The sequence below is a fragment of the Manis javanica genome, chromosome 17, assembly GCF_040802235.1.
Source record: "Manis javanica isolate MJ-LG chromosome 17, MJ_LKY, whole genome shotgun sequence".
NCBI lineage: Eukaryota > Metazoa > Chordata > Mammalia > Pholidota > Manidae > Manis > Manis javanica.
The window spans coordinates 60,745,321-60,765,748 of NC_133172.1; the positions used below are offsets into that span (position 1 = coordinate 60,745,321).

At 50.7% G+C, this 20,428-nt stretch overlaps 1 protein-coding gene across 1 annotated transcript in view; it reads right to left on the reverse strand.

Annotated features, from left to right (window-relative positions):
- Positions 1-7,569: 7,569 nt before the first annotated feature.
- Positions 7,570-20,428, reverse strand: part of COTL1 (coactosin like F-actin binding protein 1) — a 35,464-nt gene continuing 22,605 nt past the window's right edge. The window contains exon 4 of the mRNA XM_017644562.3: positions 7,570-8,746. Coding sequence (XP_017500051.3) covers positions 8,636-8,746 — 111 coding nt within the window. The 3' untranslated portion in view covers positions 7,570-8,635. The remainder of the gene's footprint in view (positions 8,747-20,428) is intronic.

Consider the following 20,428-nt stretch of genomic DNA (forward strand, 5'->3'; position numbering starts at 1 on the left):
AGAGTACACACCCCACCCCCTATTCCTATGAGCAGCCTTCTCAGTCCCAGCCCCCCCTTGCTCTGCAGGAATGTAATCCCATTGTTTCTGGGTCTTCGGATTTGTCAAGAAGAGAGCTGGGTTTCTATGTGAAATTTTTCCATTTATAAACATCTGCAACAAATTCGAAATTTAGGGCAAGGGTTCTGAGTACTGTTGTAAAGGTTGTGCACTGCACAACTCTGGGGCCCTCAGTCTCCTGTAAATTCAAGTGAACAGTGTCCCCGGCAATTGTGCATTGACAAACTGTGCAGCTTTATACACGCAGTCCAATCGTGACAGGGTCCAAATCTCCTTGTAGGTTACCAGCTTGCCAGTTACAACTCTAAATATCCAGCCTTAGGGATTTGGCTAAATCCACGATTGTGTAGCCATCCAGTATAAGCCACACACAAAAAAGACTATCCTAGTATTCATTAATAGGAAAAAGTTTTCACCATCTATTGATAAGTGGAAAGAGAAGGTTACAAAAACATGAGCAGAGAATGATCTCAATTTCTTAAAATAAAAATGTATATATGCTGTATTAAAAAATCTGGAAGGCTATACCCCCAAATGTGACAATAGTTACCTCTGGGAGGTCGAGTACCAGATCATTTTTTTAATCTTTATCTCTGTTTTCTAAATATTTTGATCATGACAAGTCTTACATGTAAGATGAAAAAATGTGGTTCATATAGAATATTCTTCTAAAATGGAATCAAAAAACTTTTTTTAAGAAAAGGGTGGAGAGTAAGGCTGTGGTAAAAAACAGCAGTTCATGCATGACCATTGTCCGAGGGCGCATGTGTGTGAATGCAGACCTCAGGCCCACCCCAGCGTTTGGGGCTCAGCAGGCCAGCCACAGGGCTCGTAGAGTTCGCCTCTCATGAAGTTTCCAGGTGAGGCTCGCGCGGTACGGGGACCATATACAGTCAGCACCACTGGGGAAGCATCGTGAGACTCCACCCTCTGAAAGACCTTCTCAGTAGAATCTCTAAGAATCACTGAGCAAATCTGCTAAATATTCAGCTTCTCAGAAGATCCAAAAAGACGGTGGTTCCCTGGGTCTGGGATGGGGCCTGGGAACCTGCATTTTGGCAGAAAAGCCAGGTGGTTTTGCTGTGGGATCTGGGGACACCTTTTGAGAAGCAGGGCCCGTCTTTGTGGTGCAAACCTGTGTAGGTGGCCTCCATTCATTAAGTGAATGGAGTGTTGATGGGCTCCTAGTAGTCCAGGCACTGCTGGAGGGGCAGGAGGGGCCCGTAGGACAGAAGGCACACCTCTGCCCTCCAGGGGTGACATGCAGAGCAGAGCCAGAAGCCACAGGCACTCCTTCTGAGGAGGCTGACTGGATGGGGGCCAGCACACAGGAGGCGGGGACCTGGGCAGCGTCTGTGCCCTGGGTCTTGAGGGAGGCAGCTGGAGTGGGGGCACCGGGAGACATCCTTCCCCTTAGTCTTCAGGCCACGGGTTTAGGTCTCAACTACCAGCCCCGTGTTAGCGGGTGTTTGACTCTTCAGCTCAAACCTCCTGCGCTGGAGCAGCAAGGGGTCTGTCTGTTCTCTGGGAGCTCCCTGAGGGCTTACCACTTCTTCCCTAGCAACCCCGACCCCGCCATCCCTTCTGCTTCAAAGTCACCTGTTCCAGGTGACCAGCTGGACACGCCTCCTGCCTTGGCTGAGCTCACCATGTGAATTTTATTGTTTGTCAATTTTTAAGAGTTCTAACCTACTGTATTCCAAACAGACAGGAAAATAACATAATCCAACAAAGTCCCACCTGCTTGTTACACAGACACTTGTGTTTGATCATGTATATGTCCTTCTGCTATTTAAAAACAACCACAGCTGGAGCCCCCCTCCCCCAGCACTACCTCCCTCCATCCCTACCTTGGGGGGTTCGCTGTTCATTCTCCTGGCATTTGCTGCACTTTTCCTCATGTGCTTATGCTCACAATCATGGCCACATTATTTTGTTTGAAAATTCAGCTCTGGTGTAACCTTTCTACACCCTTATCATTTTGCAAGGTGCCTTTTCCACCCACCTTTATGCCTTGTGATTTATCAGAAGAATCAAGTTTGTCCTGCTACGCACGCCATCCCTGGCTTTGCTCACCCTCGGCAAGGTCATCAGCCAGGGGCACTGCCAGGATGAGCGGAGAACCGCGCGTGGGTGCCTGCTCTAGTTCTCGGGGATTTGCCAGAGCACCCGAGGCAGGCCTCTTTTCTCCCTTATCCTTGGCTGCAGAGCAGCTCCCCCAAACCAGGGAGGGAGGTGGGCTCCTCGCTCCGGTTCCGGGCATGGACAGACGGCACAGGGACCGGCAAGCCTCCACAGGCTGGACCCTCTCCCAGACCCAGACACGCTGGAATGGCTCTTGGCCTCCGGGCACCACCTGCCCTTCCTGCCCCGCCCACAGGGAGCTAAAGTCCCACGCCAGCCCCGCCCGGGGAATGCTCCAAGCTTTGCGGCAACCCCGAGTGGTATCTTAAGACTCCTCTAGAGACACAAATAGGGAGGAGCAGCCTGGGCCACCTTCAAGCCCCTGGAGGCAGAAGAGCAGGACAGGCTCACCAGAGAGGGGCCTACCCACCAGGCCCACACTGGGGGCAGAGCCAGCTCCCAGGTGGAGGAGGCCTCTGCCTAGCTCAGCATGGAACAGGTCTGAGCCAGTCTGAGCAGGTCTGCCTTCCAGATATGGCTTGGAGAGCAGGGCAGGGCCCCACGCCCTCCATGAAGCCCCTCTCACTGTTTACTGAGCACCTCCAACAGGTGAGGTTGGGGACCCCCGCCCTGCCCTGCAGCGACTTAGCATTAGTGGGGGAGGAAGGCAGGTCTCCCAGGGCTTCTATAAAAAATGACCACAAAGTGAGGGCTTTAAAACAACAGAAATGTGTTTCTGGCAGGTCTGGAGGCCAGAAGTCTGATATCCAGGTGCCTGCAGGGCCACATGCCTGCATACGCGGGAGGCTCTGGGCAGGCCTTCCTGCCTCTTCCTGCTTCCATGGCTCCAGGCGTCCTGGGCTTGTGGCCGCCTCCCTCCCTTGTCCTCATCAAGCCTCCTCTCCAGGGGCCCCGTCCCAGTCCCCCTCTGCTCTCTCTCATGAAGGGCCTGCCATGGGGCTCGGGGCCACCCAAGTCCAAGACGAGCCCATCTTGACATCCTTAACATAACCACGTTTACAAAGACCCCATCTCCAACTACAGTCACATGTACAGGTTCCAAGGCGTGAATCATCTTTTGGGGACCACCATTCAGCCCACTACACAGGGTGTGGGGGACCTTCTATAAGAAGCGGGTCGGAGCAGACAGTCTCTCGAAGGGGGAGAGAGTGGAGCCTTCAGGAAAGTACAGGAAGGACGCCCCCAGGTCAGGGCTCCAAGGAGGGAAGGGGACGGAGGCCCAGCCGGAGACCCAGTGTGTCCCCTGATGCCCAGTGGGAGGCTTGAACTCAATAGCAGGGCAGTGACATGATCCTGGGATGGAATCTAACAAAGGGCTGGTTTGGAACTGCAGTTTGGGGAGCAAAAGTTTATGATAAACTTTTCCGATGGGCAAGAAAAAGATGCGAAGTTAAAGCGTAATGTTGAAAAGAAGCTGTAAAAATGTTGTTCTCTTAGCTCTATGACTTAAGAATCTACATTCAAACAAAAACGGAGTCTTGCAGGCCCCCAGACTGTCAGGCCCCTCGGCTGGGAGGACGCAAGAGCTAAAAGCATGATGGTCAAGTTCACACACACCGGCGAGGCTGGCCTGGGTCGTGAGAGCGGGTGGGAACAGTCTCTGACTGTCATGTCCTGCAGCCCAGGTACCTTCCGTTTTGCCTCAAACTTTGTCCCCCGTGGCTGGAACCGCCCCCTTGGTTAGGACCCGTATCCATTCACAAGGAGTGGGGAGGTGGGCGTCTCTCACCCCCACACAGCTGTTCCCTGCTCCGGAACGTTCTCAGGGGATGCCTGAGGCTCTGGACACTGCCAAGTCTTGTCTCTTGACTTCGGGACGGTATCCCGGGCGTTCCTGTGGAATGTGCTAATGTACCTGCTGTTTGGCCAGATTTATGAGTGTTTTTCTGCCAAATTCCTCTTTCTCTAGGGTGAGGCTTCTAAGGCTGTGACTCAACACATTCTGACCAGGATGGTGAGATCAGAGCTCAGGCAGTTGCCCCCGTGGGTGACACTTCTGGGTCTGAGCTCGAGGGTAGTCCCACATGTCCAAAACCCCTCTGCTAGCACACTGAGTGGGGCCCCCGAGATGCCTTCAGTTCCCCTTGCTCGTCTTGAGCCAGAGGAAAGTGGCTGTCACGGGACCGCAGCCATGGTGGGGCTGGCTACCCAGCCTTTACCCCTCTTTCTTTGGATGGAAGCCCAACTGCTGGAATTCCTACTTCACCCTGTCTACAGCCCGGAAGGACCACCTGTCCCAGCTACTGGGCAGCTGGGGACGCAGGTGGGATAACTGGTCATTTTCTATCGGGCAGAATGTCAGAACTCACTCTTTCATTCACTCATTCCTGTGGGCTTATTCATTCATTCCTATGGCAGACCGCAGAGCATGGGCTAATGAGAAGATGCGTGGGACTGCCTGGGTTCAAAGCCTGGCTCAGCCACTTGCTGGGTTGCATGGTAGACCACAGTTCTGTTCACAAATATTTGGTGGTGTATCCCCACCCCACTGAATCAGCCCGGCCCCATGGCTCTCCCTGGCTACTCCTCAGGGAGGTAAAGATCCTATCTGGGGCCACACAATCTCTACGTGGCAGAGCTGGGATATGAACCCGTGCACCTCACCCTGCACTGGCTCCTAGGGCCAGACCCTCTCCCCATCAGAGGGTCTGAGAGATGCTCTCAAGCCCTATCCAGGTGTCAACCCAGAGCTATAGTGGTGGGCCCACGAGCAGTGGGCCAATAGCAGGGTAGAAGAATCTAGATGCTCCATTGCTGCTGTGGCGTTTGGCCCCTTGCAAAGTCTGCCACCGGGGAAGGGTGCTTGCCTGACCTTGCTGGAACCCTGATCTCGGACTTGCAACGTCCAAGAGTATGAGAAATAAACTTCTACTCCTTCCAAGCCATCCAGCTCATGGCATTTTGTGTCAGCAGCCTGACCAACTGAGCTAAGTAAGCACTGTTGTCACAGCCCCTGTTTACAGAAGAGGAAACTGAGGCTCTAACTGTGCAGTAACTGGCCCAGACCATCTTTGGCACCTCGAACCTGCCTCGCCCTTAGGACAGATGTGCTCCTGCCTTTGGTGAGTCACCAAAAAGGTGTCTGCCATTTGCTGGGTCTCGTTTTTACATCCCTTATGGGGCTAAGAAATGGGGAACAGGAAGTAGCAGGGAGACTATCTTGACACCCATCAGGGCTGGGGACAGCAGGAGCCTCCCCACGAGGGGAGTTCTTGAGAGTGGGTGCCCATTAGGAGGGCTGGGCAACGTTGTGAAACAGAAGCTCCCCCAGGGATCCATCAGCCGGGAACAGCAGCCTTCTGGGCAGGCACAGAAATACCCACTGCAATTATTGGCTTGTTTTACTGTAGATCTGCCCCCCACTCCCACCCCGTGCAAGTCCCCTGGGCAGGAGGGCACCCAGGCCTAGCACAGTGCCTCAAGGGCACACATGTCTCAGCACTCCTCCCATTGAGAGGTGGGGTCAGTGTCCCCTCCCCTTGAATTTGGAGGCTCACGGCCACTTCCCCCATGAGTGGTCAGAGGAGAGGCAGTGGGAATGCTGCTGAGTGACTTCCGAGCTTGGTCAGCAAAGGCCATGCAGCCTCCCCAGGCCCTCTGGGACACCGGCGCTGGGGGAAGCACTTCTAAGAAGTGCACATCCCCGACAGCCCTGTGAGGGACAGGCCACACTGGGTGGCCCGATTCACAGCCCAGCTGGGCTGCCAGACAGCCACCAGCATCAGCTGCCCACCACGCATGAGAGTTGGCTTGGACCTCCAGGCCCGGGGATCTGACTACAACCAGAAGAGAGCTCCTGCTAGGGAGAAGTGCCCAGCGGAGCCCTTCCTGAATTCCTGCCCCACACAGTCAAGGGCAAAATGAAATGGTCGCTGTTTTACACCAGTCAGTGTTTCACTGAGTCAGCGAGTGAAGTGGTCCAGAGCTTGTCTAAGCCAGGAGACTGGAGCGCCCCGAGCTCCATCCCCAAGCCCTGATGGGGGCCAGGCGCTGGGAGGCCCAGGCCTCCGGCAGGGAGAGCAGAAGTGGAGGCAGCTCCAGGTGGCAGCAGTCGACACCCACTGGCTGCCAATTACAGGGGCTGAAGACACAGCAAAGGCCTCCCTCTGCCCTTGGGTCCTCACCATCCCAGCACACACCTGAAATCCCAGCAAAGGCCTGAGCTGCAGCTGTCCTTCAAAACCAAGCTCCCGGACCCACAAACCCAGCTCCACCCTCTTTGTTCCAGCCCTCAGCAAACATCCCCAGGGCCCCTGGTCCCCCCACGAGCTTTGCCTGCTCCACTCCTCCTGCCTTCAGTTCCAGGTGTCACCTCCTCAGAGAAGCCCTCCTTGGATGCCTCTGACCAGGCCCAGTGCCTCTGTGATTTTTCCTCACGGACCTGGCTTTGCTCCTGGAGGGGGCTTATCCTCATCTATAACTGTCCCAAGTTCTCTGACCACAGCTAAAAGCCTGTAGGCTGCAAAGCCAGAGGCCTCATTTGGCTGCCTGTGTTCTGAGTATAGGAGAAAACTGGGGCAAGCTGGGCTAAGAGACCTAGTAGCCAGCAAGCGATAATGAGAACTGAGCCCCAACTGATGCCCTCGCTGCCCCTTAGGCCTCCCCACCTACTGCAGTCAGTAATACTATTGCTGATTTTGCAGATGAGGAAATTGAGGTCCAGAGAGGCTACTGAAATTGCCTGAAGTCACACAGCTGTGAGCAGAGGAGCAGATATGAAAACCCGGTCCTGGCAGGGGTGGGTGCTGAGCCATCATGGGGCCACAGGACCGTGGCCTTGCCCACGCCTGGCAGGATTCCTTCTGGCTCTGATTTTGGTCCGTCCTCTCCCTGTACGCTCCCCACCCCACACTTAGCTCCTCTGTGTGAACCTCCTCCAGCCTGGTTCTGAGTCCCCACCAGGGCTACTGGTGGGAGTCCAGTTTTTAAGCTCTAGGCCAACCTCAGAAAGGAAGTCACAGCCCAGCCTTCTCTCGGCTTTTCCTGAAAAGACAAGAGTGGAGGGTTCTGGTCACTCTAAAAACTTCCCACTCCCACTGTCACATCCCTCTCTCAAGTCCTGGGCCTGCCCGGCACCCTCACAAGCACCAGGGGTGTGCAGAGACCAGGGATCAAATCCTGGCTCTGACACTTCCTAGCTGGGTGGCCTCGGGGCAATCACTTAGTGTCTCTGAGCCTCTGCTTCCACAAAATGGAGATGCAAACAGCACCTATTTCTTATGATTGGTGTTAAAAATTAAACAAGCTACCACATAGGAATGGGCCTAGCCCTCAGCAGCTCCGTAAATATTTATTAAATCTGAATATGACAATCGCCTTTGTTTTTACAGTAAAGCAAGAAGCTTTAAGGCAAATGAGACAAACTTGTTTTCTGAAAAACAAAAACCATTTATTTCTGTAAACTGTTGAGTGCAGAGGTCCCTCACAACCCAGAACAGCACAGATGTCCTCCCCCAGATGAAATGGGCAAGAATAAAAAGAAGAATATAAATGTGCTCATGAAGAACCAAGCCTATCTCATCTCTCTTTGAAAAAAAAAAATCCTTTTGAATGTGTGGTACAGACCTAAGATGAAAAGCAGACTTGGGTCTGTGAAGGAGACTCTACTCTGCAGCAGCCAAGGCGGCAGAGCCGAGGGCCTGGGCTGTCCCTGCTGTCAGCAGAGGGCCCCCCCAGGGGCAGGGGCTCCGCACCGAGCCTCTCTCCCCGGCGCCCGTGTGGCTCTGGGAGCCCCTGAAGTTACCCTGCAAGACTCTTCCCGGTCAACCTGGCCTCATACTCTCACCCCAACTCCATGCCATGAGATTTCTCCCCAAAGGGTGGGAACCGGCCATCTCAGATTGCAAGGCAAAGCTACTGCCAGGCATCTTTTAAGGCAAATTTTCTCCCTTCTCATCCAGTCTGAGTCAGGCCTAAACTCCACCGAGCACGGTCTCTGTTGGACATGCAGCGTCGGCAGCTCTGGATGGGCGGTGAGGGGTGTGTGGGGGGGTCTGGGCCTGAGGGCAGCTGTGAGCGCTTGTGGGGTTCCCCGGTGGCGGCCTGGCCCCTGAGCAATAGGAGATCATGGTGGATAGGGCCAGGCAGCTGTGCCCTGGTAAGAGGAGTGCCAGGAACAGGCGTCACCGCATGAGGCACCTCAGATCTGAAGATGTGCATGACCTTGGCATCAAAATGATTTTTCTTCAGAACAAGAAAGAGGGAGGAAAAGGAAAAAGAAGACAGAAGGAGATGCTCCATGAGCTCTGCAAGGTAGGACCTAGCGGGGCGAAGGGGAAGCGGGGCGGGGTGGGCTGCACTCAGGGTGGCGGGCGTCGCCTCTTGTCGCGGGTCCTCTCCCTGGCGGGCTGGAGGGCTGGAGGCTGAGGCCGCGGGCGCCGCCCCCAGGGAGCCGGCAGGTGACTCTGGTAAGGGGCAGGGGAGGGCAGGGCTACTCGGCCTGAGCGTCGTAATCGGCTCCCCCAGCCTTCTTAAGCTCCCTCTTGATGAAATCCTCCTCCAGCTCCTTCCGATCACTGATCACAAACTCTTTAGCAAAATTCTGCAAAAACAAAATAAAACACAGAGCTCCTGTTAAGAAGGGACAGGATCTAACGGTTGCTCAGACAACATGCCGTGAAATCTTGGCACCTAAAATCCTAAGAAGTGATCCAAATGAAAATGTGGTGGCAGAGAGGTTTAGCAGGAAAAGCCAGGACTCACAGCCCAGAGATCAGAAAATGGGAAAGTTCAGATCCTGGCTAGTCCCAAGGCCATGGAGATGGGCCAACTTCAGATCTGGGTTGAAGTCCGGGATCTGTCATTTCCTGGCTGTGTAACGGTGGGCAAAAAATCCTTCAACGCTCAGGGCCTGGGCGTCCTCCTCTGTGAAAACCATCCTGTCAGGAGGGGGACCGGGAGGGTGGAGCAGGCAGGCGGGCGTGCTGGCAAACGTTTAACACCAGGCCCTCCAAGAAAACGAAAGAGAAAACAGGAAGAAGCCCTGATTTGTAGCTGTTGCCCATTTCTGTGGCTTAAATATCCCCACAATGCTTGATTTCAAGCCACCAAGATGATGTCCGTGTGCATGGAGGTGGGAAGAGATGCATGACTGCCCCTCACAAGCTGGGACGAGCCAGCTTCAGGCACCCCTGGTCGTAATGCTATAGGACTTGTAGTCCCAGGTCTGAGTGCTCAGCTGGGCACCAGGTGCACACATGTATGGGCTCTGCAACCACATTCATTTACTTAAAGGCAGGGCGTCTGTTTGCATTTATTCAGTAGACACTGTGCCATGGGATGGGGCTAAAGCAATGAGCTAAACAGTTACAGTCACTGTCCCCTTTAGGGTGCACAGGTTTCAACCATAAAACCCCACAGGCGTGCCACACAGGGCGCTCACTAAATGCGTGTGGCATGAATGAGTAAAGCAGGTGATCCGGCTTATCAGGTAACTCCAAGCCATGAAGAATCAATAGTTATTTTAATAGGTGGTACATACGACTTCAATAAACAAGGAAAATTTTAGGATGGTGACAAACAAAAATACAGAGAAATTTACCAAAATACAAATAACAAGACTGAAGATCAGAAAATCATTTACATAAAAAAAAAAGTCCACAATTGTCACCATTTGTTAAGCACTTATTTGTACCACACACTGCCCCACATTGGCAGACTTAATTCTTAAACCCCTTTAATATGATCCAGCAATCCCAGAGATCTAATCAAGAGAAATGAAAGCATATGTTCCTACAAATACTTGTACACAAATGCTCACAGGGGCATTATTCATAATAGCAAAATGGTAAAAACAACGCAAATGCCCACCAAGAGATGAATGGACAAATGAAGTGGTATGTCCATACAATGGAATACTATTCAGCCATAAAAAGGAACGTGCTACAACATGAATCTCAAAATCTTTATGCTGAGTAAAAGAAGGCAGACATGAAAAACAACATATTGTATGATTCCATCAACATGAAATGTCCAGAAAAGGAAAATCTGTAGAGACAGAGAACAGATGAGTGGTTCCCAGAGGCTGGGGGAAGGGGAGTGGGAGGGTGACTGTTGATGGATCTGTGGTTCTTTTGGGGTGACGGGAATGTTTCAGAACTAGATAGAGGTGGTGGTTGCCCAAAATTGTGAATGTCCTAAAAGCTACTGCATTATATATTTTTAAATGGTTAATTTTGTCATGTGAATTTCACCTCAATTTTTAAAAAACAATACCAGAAAAAAAAGACCCTCGTTTCCAAGAATGACTAAACCAGAACACTCAAGGTCAAGTTGTACAGTATAAAGATAAACTGTTTGCCATGTGATGCCACTAGGAATGCTACCGGGAGTGGGGAGGTTAATATTTATCAGGCAACTAATATACGCCAGGTACAGCCTCACACATTTTCTCACTTAATCCTCCCTGGGTATATGAACTTTTTTTTTTTTTTTTTTTTAAGATAAGACCTATGGGTTGGGCTTGGAGAGATTGTGTAATTAGCCCAGAATGACTAAACATCCGTTGACGCTCTCATTCCTCCATACTGTGCTGCTGAGTGTCTGTTCTGTCATCCGGACAATGACTGAACATGTGGATGTATGAGCCAAAAAAGAGAACCAAGAATTAACACGCTTCTCAACCTGAGACCCAGGGGCACAGGGGGGGGAGGAGGGCAGACCCGGGAGGAGGAAGCTGACAGCTCAAGAGGCCAACGGAAGGAAGTTCAAAGTTCCTCTGCTTCATGACAGCCATGGAAGGCAGTCTAAAGAAATGAGAACGCTCGCGCCTGCGCGCTGGCCATTAGAAGATTCAGATTAAGAAAAAGTCTGAGAAGGTCTAAGAAATGTGCAGTGAAACTGTACATGAAGCTGAGCACAGTTCAACATAAAACCACACATATATGGGAAGTCAAATTATAGCCAAAATGAGGAGCGGGCAATCTAGTAAGAACAGAATCTAGTAAAAACATAGCAATAAATGTAAATGAACAAAATTTCCTTTAAAAAAAAAAAGCTATGTCTGAAACTACAAAAAAAGCCACCCTAAACCCTATGCTACATGCCAGAGACATGATTAAAAAACTAAACGGTCAGCCAAAAAATGTTTCTGTCCAACAAAGGTATATAGGAAAGCAACCTTACGCACCCTCAGTGGCCCCCAGGGGCAGGCAGGAGGTAGGGGCCACGAGGCAGCTCTGGGAGGCCTCACAGGTCTCCCCAACACAGGATGCTGGGGCACCGCCAGGCTTCAAAGGTGAGCTGACGCTCCCCCTCAGGGTGTCATTCTACAAAAGTCCCCAGAAAACCTGACTGAGTCAACCTAAAACCCAACCCGCACTTCCCCACCCCCATTCCTTCCAGCAGCTCTCCCAGAGTGGGCTTTTGACTTGGCAAGGCCGACGCGGGCATGGGAAAGTGGGCTTCATCATGCATTTTCAAAAAGAGGCAGGAAAAGCAAAAACCAGCGCCACGGGCAGCCAGACCCGGGCCGGGAGCAACGCCCCAGCCCAGAAGGAGCTGCCAGGACTTGCCGCAGGCTAAAAGCCTCAAGAACACGCCTATATGAAAAACACAGCCACCTCTCCACCTTCCCCACACCTCCACCTCTCAGCCACCCTCCCCGGCACCCTCCACGCCGCCAAACATCTACTGGTGCAGAGGCAGGCGACACTGCAGGCTGCAGGAGTCCAGAGGCAAGTCCTTACCAGGATGGGGACTTGCAGGGCACCGAGCAATGCATATACGGAATTTCTGATTTTCTAATACCCACATTGAAAAACATAAAAAATAAATTTAAAAAAGAGAACTAGGCGACATTAATTTTAATAGTATTTTATCTAACTCTGTATATCCAAAATATTGCCATTTTACTATGCAGTCAATATACAAAATCTCATTTTCAATGAGGCAAACCTCAAGTGCTCAGCAGCCACGTGTGAACAGTGAGAGCGCAGGACTAGACAGAACAAGAAAGCATCTCAAAGGATAATGGGCCCAGTCCAGGAGAATCGTTAGTCACAAAACATTTAAGCGGATCTGAGAGGGGAGGCGGAGCCTTTCGGGGCCTGGAAACATTCCATGTTTTGAACCGGGAGGTGACTTCACGGGTGTGTACAAAAATTCAAAATTTTAAACTCAAAAATTTTTCAACCTGTATACCTAAGATCTGTATGTTTTCCTCTGTGTAACTTATACCCTGTTTAACAAAAGAAAAGGGGGGATGGAAATGGACCTTAAAGTAAAGGGACTTCGAGACCCTGACATTCACCATAGAGAAGCGGCAAGAGGTCCAGAGAGCACGAACAATCCATGCCAGGGACCCTGGGGGCAGGTCTGACCTTGGTCTGTCCTGTCCCCTGTCCTCCACGTCCTGCCTCCCTGGGCTGCTCCAGACCGTCCAGACCGTCCATCCCTCCTGTGCCAGCATCCACCATACCTCAAGGGTGCCGAAGCCACATGTCAAAGACTCCAAAGCAAAAGGTGCCAGTCTGGGCGCCCTATCACCTGTAGTTCTAGAAAGATCTTGAATGCATTGTCCCTGGCTGAGAGCTTCCAGAAATAGTTTCACCCTTTTCTCCCATGGCAGGACTTTTCTAAGGAAAAGGCCCCATGCAGCTAAATCTGACTCCAAGATTGTGTGGCAACACTCGACAGCCAAGGTCAAGCCATGTCTGTCCCTGTGACCTTTCTCAAGTGCTTCAAAGATGTAAGACAGACATCATTCTACTGCTGAGAAAGGCAATTCTAGAGAAGGGCTGGGGTTACAAACCACAGCTCTGTAACATAGCCAAGCATCTATTTTCACGGCTGGTTTAAAAGGTGTATAAACATTTTCCTATCCTTGGTTTTAAGTCATCTCATTTTTAAATAGCTCCCAACTGTCTGAATTTAAGCCCCAGCTTCAGTCCTAAAGCCTAAAGCATGCTGAGAGTGGGTTTAGGCCCAATACAAACAGGGTCCATTGTCCATATGCTTCTCCAGCAGCCTGACCCTCCCCAGGCCCTTACCCGCCCTGAGCCTCAGTCTCCTTATCTGCAAATGGGGACACTAACAGGATCTACGACCCAGAGCCATCGTGAGGATCTGATGAGTGTGCAAAGGGCTTGGACACTCTATGAGGGTGCCTGGCCCAGGGTAAGTGCTTGAGAAATAGTTAATATTTTAAGTGATCCTGTGTTCACCTTTGGTCTCAAGATTGTCAGGGGAGTCTGAGAAACAAAGAAATGTTCTGAAACACTCAGAGTGAAAGCTTAAGGAGTCTCTGGTTCCTCTTCCCTCACCCACACAGATTTCTCCACCCCCACCATTTGTGCTTTTATGAAGGGAAGTCCAGGGAATTCCTCAGAATAATCAAAGCAGTGACACTGGCAGAAAGACGATGGCAAATCAGCTACGCAGGCTTAGCCATGCGAGGACACCAAGGAAGCCCGTCAGAGGGAAGTGTCAGGTCTTCCACCACACTGGGACTATGGGCCAGAGAGGAGAGGTGACCTTCATTGTATCCAAAGACATAAGAGTTAATGCAATTTGTTTTTCCCATAAACACATGCTTATTGAATACCAATTGTATGCCAGATACTCTCCTAGGCACCTAGGAAGTAAAAATTCTGGTACTTGGGTATCTCTCTGAGCATCTGAGAGTAAAAAAGAGAGCTCTAAAACACTTTGAAGGAAGTGGTCAATGGCTCTGGGCCCTGGTTTCTATCTCTGGGAAAGAACAGGGCTAGACAACAGGTTCTCTTGGCCCTTTTCCAAATTTGCACCTAAGCCTCCAGAGCATGTGGGACAGAGATCTACCTGGACACCAGAATCTGAAGAGCAATAAGAAAACTGGCAGAGAAAAGTCAACCTTGGGGTTAGAGCACAGCTTTCAGAAGGAAGGCCGTGTGCTGGCTTCAGGCCCATCTCAAACCCTTGCAGAAAAGTGCAGGGGACAGACTCTCTCCTCCCACATGCTTGAGATGAGGCAGGGGGTGGACCAGACACATGCTGGCCATAAATAGTGTATTTTTCCCCCAAGCGAGCAAAAATTAATTATGAACCAAAGACCTTGCTGTGTTTCATGAAAGCAGTCGGTCCCCAAAAGCCTGCATCTTGCTAGGAGAAAGTGCCCCCTCTGAGAACATGAGCCAGATGAAAATGCACAGCATCAAACCTGCTGGGCATTCAGCTGCCGGCCCCTCCTGGGCCCCCTACACTTCCCTCCTACAACTAAGTATTCTGAAGAGCTGTAAAGAACAAGGTTTTCAAAATCCTTCCAGCAGGTGTAATTTACTCAAAAAGAACAGGTTCTTACAATTGGCATGAGTCATCATTGAGAAGGTGAAAAACAAACAGATCAAAGTGTCTGGCCTAGTGTTTGACAGATCCAGGAACAGAGCCACCGCATCGCCATCACAGCTCAGGAATGACACGACCCTCCTTCACTAGGGCAAGAACAGAGGTCAACAGAGTGGCATGCGGTCACATTTCAGGTGGGCACATGGTAGTCAGCCAACACGGATGGATGGCAGGAAGGCATGCCATCTGAAAGCACGCTGTGGGTCGGTTGGGGCCAAAACCAAAGAGGGGTAGTTGTCCACATGCCTCAAATCCTGACCCCTGTGGGCTACCCACCTTGTTAGCACTTGGATGAGTGCCTGGAAGGTGATCCCTGAATTCCTGCCCATGGACAGTTACGAAGCCCTGACTCCACTTTGTCTGATTCCTGACTGCGGCTGCCTCCAGATCAGAGTCAAGAATGTCGGAAACATACTCCACGCTCTCCTTCTATACCCAGGGCAGACATCACAAATCGGTCCTGGCAATGTCCCAGTGAGTCTAGACCTCATGATCCTTCTTAACCCAGAGCTCCAAACAGTCCCTGCTACTGATCAACTGGCAAGCAAGATTAAATCCAAGCTCAGGACTTCAGTCTCTGCCCGGTCAAAATTATGCCTGGCACGTCTTGGTCCTCAGCTGTACCCACTTTTCGGAAATTTCCCCAAAGAAATAATTCAACAAACTTTTTTTTTTTATTACAACATATATACTCACAGATGCTCATTTTCAGTAAATACCAGACTATTTTCACGTTTCAACAGAAGTTGAATGAATAAGTGAACAGTTGAACACTTCATGTACATCAGGCACTCACTATATACAGTATCTTATGTAATTTTTACGATTCCATGAGTTAGAGATTATCATCCCCAATTTTCAGAGAAGGAAACTGAAGCTCGAGGAAATGAAGTAATCGGCAAAAGGTCGCACACACAATGAGTAGTGGGCTCAGGCCTAAAACCTACCCATAAGCCACGCCGAGGCCTTCACTAGGAGGGCACTCACACCCATGTGCACACGTACTGCATTCACTGGACAGAAGAGCATTCAACCATGAAGAAGATGGAAACTGAAAACACGTTTATGAAGCGTTCAGTGAAAGTTCTCTATGGTTAATCATGTTTGTAAAACATGTACCAGGTGGCCAGGCCCCACAGGAATTAGCAGAAATCAGAAATCGCTGAGTGAGGTGCAGGATTCTGACTGATCATTATCTACTTCTGTAATGTTGCCTGAGCCATTTCTAGAAACCGCACCCTGGGATAAGCCACCATGTGGCAGAAAACAGAGACCCTGTAGCTTGTTCCAGAAGGGAGCCCCCAAAAGGCAGAGCACCCAGGGACAAAAGTGGGAGGGGGGACGTGGAAGGGCAGAGAAAAGAGGGCACAGATGTGCAGAGGGCAGGCAGCTGCAGCTGAAGCAATGAGGACACTGCCACCTGGGTCCAGGGCTGCAGGCCCCCCCCACTGAGGACCCTCACACGCCTGTGGCATGGGAACTGTACCCAGCGGACAGCTTAGGAACCTCTGCATGGAGTGTCAGGCGGCCAGGCAGGTTCCATGCCATGCTGGCTGGCCGAGGGCTGGGCCCCATGTGGGATTTAGTGAGGGGAACCCGGCCACACCCTCTGCTTGGGAACATGGCTTCCATTTACATGCCAGATGTGGGCAGTGGGGTGTCTTCCTCTTTTTCCTAAGAGCTCCAACCTCACGGAAGCAGGGGCACAGAGCTGGCTGCAGGGCTCCCCACAGCCCTTCCTGCCATTCAGGCAGTCTCCGATCCCCACCTTCTGCCTCAACATTCACCTTGGCTTAAGGACTCGTCCCTCCATGCCTCAGTTTCCTCATGTGTATGTTGGGTACAGTAACCACACCCTGACTCATGATGCGTAAGCCTGGCCCCCCATCCATGGTCCTGGCGCCACCCCCCTCAGGCTGCTTGGGAGGGCTCACACTCAGGTTGTGTTTCAACTAGATGGCGAGCAGCAGAAAGCCCCCTTGCCTGAGCCCAGGCCTGGGTGAGATGCATCAGCACCAAAAGGCCCTTTCTGGTCTGAGAATAAGTCTTTCCATGAACCATGAGCTTGAAGAAACATAAACACTCGCCAAAAAAATAAACAATTGAAGCCCTTTGGAGAGCAATGAAGCATCTGTGGTTGGTCCCCAGAGCACCAGGCAGCAGCTAATGCTTTGCAAAGAGGAGCAGCAGCGCAGTAAATCTCATTACACGGAGGTGTGTGGGTTCTTCTTGCGGACCCAGCCAGGTCTGATTTCTACTAAAACAAAAACAGCGTTTGGAAACTCCAATCAACCTCCAAATCCCTCCCTGAGGGTAACTGGCTTCCACAATTTAATTCAACCCAAGGAGCAGTTATTGAATATTTACTAGTTTCTGTCCTAGGACTACAGAAAGAATAAGCCTCAGCACAGGACCCATATGAACAGATTCATTTCTTCAATTCTTAGCACCTGGTTTTGTACTCGTCCAGGCACAAGAATGCTACCTAATAACATAGCCATGGTCCCTGCTGTCGAGATCACTTTCTAGGATCATTTAATTATACTTTGTGGAATCTGAATCATAGTAGAGACACAGAAAAGGAGCCGTTAATTCTGATTAAGGAGAATGGGGTAAAGAAACAGGGTTTTAAAGGATGAATAGGAGTTGCAGTCACCAAAATGGAGAAACCCTTTTCACATCCTTTGCTTTAATCCTTCCAACAGCTCTATGAAAATTTATATTCTCTTTTTTGTAAGTGAGAACAGATTTGAGGGACAGTTGCTTATCCAAGGTCCTAAAACAAAGAGGTGATAGAGCTGAAATATCAACTTGGGTCTCACACCCCCCAAGCCCATGATCTTTTCCACTTGACACAGCAGCATTTTTTTTTTTTTGGTACCAAGCACTGAGCAAAGACACTCAATTTCCAGTTTAAACGAATGGGGTGGGGGTTCTCCATCAAGGAAGCTTGAGAACCAATAAGTTTAAAATAAATGTAAAAGCATTTGTTTCCTGCAGAACCTCTCAGAGCCTTGACTGTGCTATGTGAGTCTACTAAAGCAGAGTTTCGAAACACATGTGGCCTCAGAACATTGTTCTTGGTGCTGACGGGCCTTGGGAAATGTGTAACATGGTGAAGTGACTGAGCTGGGGCTCTGGGGTGACACAGGCAGGGCTCCAGGCAGCGGCCCACTGCTGTGTCCAAGCACTGGGACCTTGAGCAAATCACTCAGTTTCCCCAGGCCCCAGCCTCCTCATCTATAAAAAGTGGATCATGACAGAACATCCTGTTGTGAAGAATAAATGAGTTTAATATGCGCTAAGTCCTTGAAAGTGCCAGGCACATGGTAGGGGCACAGTGAAGCCAGTGCTATGAATATCATGCCCCGCCCCCCGACACACAAATGTGACCTTCCTGGGGGAGTGTGAGGTGCATCTGGTTCTGGCCCTGGGGGAGCGGGAAGAGGTCCAGACTTTTAGCCCACCCTGCTCCTAGGGTCTAGAAGCCATCAGAATACACCCTGAGCTAGGGGGCCCCAGTGCCACTGAAATGCCTGCCCCCGCTGCTCCTTGGAGAAAACACTCTCAGCTCTTCTCTCTTCCCAGGGCTGAGGGCTGAGATGTACCCTCTGGTTCCTTGGCTCTGTGAACATTCCTATGATGTTAAAAAATAAATAAAAGGATCACGTGAGTAAAGCCATTCTGCAAGGCAAGCACCGGACACCACTGAATGAGTCTGCTGTGAATCAGGTGGCCTGGCCCCGCACAGGCAGGTGCCCAAGGGAGGTGTCTGCATTGTCCCTGCGATCCCACGGAGGCGCCAGAACAATGGGGCAGCTGTTGTGTGCCCAGCACCAGCCAGGCACTGTGCAGCAGACGATGGCCGTGGTGAAGTGGCCGTGCATGCTGTCCACTCCCTGGACTCATCTGGATGTCACTATTGCCCAGACCAACTCGCCCGCATCCCCTGTCTTATTTTGTCTTGTTTTTCCCCAGCCACAGGCATGGCTCAGTTTCTTAGCCTGGCTCTGAATATGGAGTAAAGAGACCCACAATCAACTCCTGAGTTTTAATTCTCCTGGGCTCCAGCCCAGACCTACTGCTTATTAGCCAGGGGTTTGGGGCAAGTCCTAGCACTGCTCTGGGTCTCAGTTTCCCCATACGCTGGTGTGCCTATGCTGCAGGCCCAGGTGAGGCATGAATTGTGTGAGGTCAGCACTGGCTGACTTCAGGCCAGGACCTTCTGTTTACTGATGGCTGCGACTCTGATTCAAGCCATATGCAGGACAATCAGCCAATGTGGAGCAACAAGAACATTCATGCCCTGTGGCTCAACACGTGGGCCTCCCATCTCCTAGGAAGTGATGTATGCATCCCAGCGCTGCCTAAAAGGGAGAGCTGGGGAAAATAAGAGCCACCACTTCCAGGTCTTCCCAGACACCAGACACGGTTCTGGGCCCTTTCTCTAGATTTGCTCATTGAATCCCCACAGCAACTCTAGGGGCAGAGACTACATTACCCCGTTTTGGCCCTTAGGGGACTGAGGCCCAGAGAGTTAAGCAAAGGGGCCAAGACCACACAGTAAGTGAGAGCTGAAATCAGAACCCACACCATCGGGCTCAAAAGGCCACACCCCACACCACGCACTACATACACTGTCTGACAAAGTAAAACAAGGCTCCTGCGGAGGAAAGATGCCATCATAAACAAAGTACTGCATATATTTAATTAAAAATTTTCAGAATATGTCAAAACAGAATATGAAAGCAAAATTTAAGTACCATTTTTTAAACAGAATTATTTCAGAATATGTCAAGCCAGAATACGACACTGCAAGCCAACTCATCCAACTCACTTAGATGGGGAAACTGAGGCCAGGGAAGGGAGACTGGCAGGCAGCATAAAGACCCACCTCTCTTGATCCCAGTGTCTCTACATCAATTTACATTCTCTGTGTTTCACACAAAGCAAAAGGATATGGATATATTATCTTCATTACAGTAAAAGTCAAGGGTTTATTAATAATCTTAAACTAAAAGTCAATCCACTCATTCTTCGCCTAGAAATTGTAGCAAATGGTGGCCGGGGAAGTGATCCAGTCGGGGACCTGGAATCCAGAAGGGCCCATCTGGAAGATCCCTTGAAAACATCTGTTCTGAATCTCCATGAACAGAAGGGGAAACTGGCAGGGTGCCAGGATCAGCATGCTTTTAGTGGCTGTCAAAAGACACCATTAACGCCAGCATAATCGACCCTTTGTAGCTTAAATGGCCACATTTGCAACCCTGGTACAAATGTGAGGTCTTGTAACAGCTTCAGATAATAAAACCTTTTAAATGCAGAGGTAGACAATGTAAAAGGAAATGATCAAAATAGTACGTTGCACCTGCAGTTCAAAAATGTCAGAATGGACATCACTGCTTTTTCATCCACCATCACCCTCTTCCTTTAACAACTGCAATCACGCCAGAGCTGCCAATCATGAAGCCCCGCCTCCCTGCCCCACAGGACGTGCCTCTGACTAAGCTGGGCCAATCAGGGTTCTTTTAAGAGAATGATTGACACTAAGGAGGAAGGTTGGCTCTACCGCTGGGATCAAGACCCAGAAGAACCACCACAGCCTGGGCCATTTCTCCTACTGTCAGAGGCCTCTGAGGCCAAACCCAGAGAAAAGAGAGATGAAAGAAAGACAGTGCGTGAGCCCTGGATCCAGCCACACCTAAAGCCAGCCACCCTGCGGATCCCAGTTCAGAGAGCCAGGCAAGCCCAACTGCTTTGCTTCGATATAGTTGTGCTTACAAATAAATGGATTATAGTCAATACTTCCAACTGAAGGTTCCCACCAAAGATTCGTATTTCCCCAAATCACCCTTGGTCACTGGCCCACTTGACCCACCTGGGAAGAGTTCTAGACTTAAAA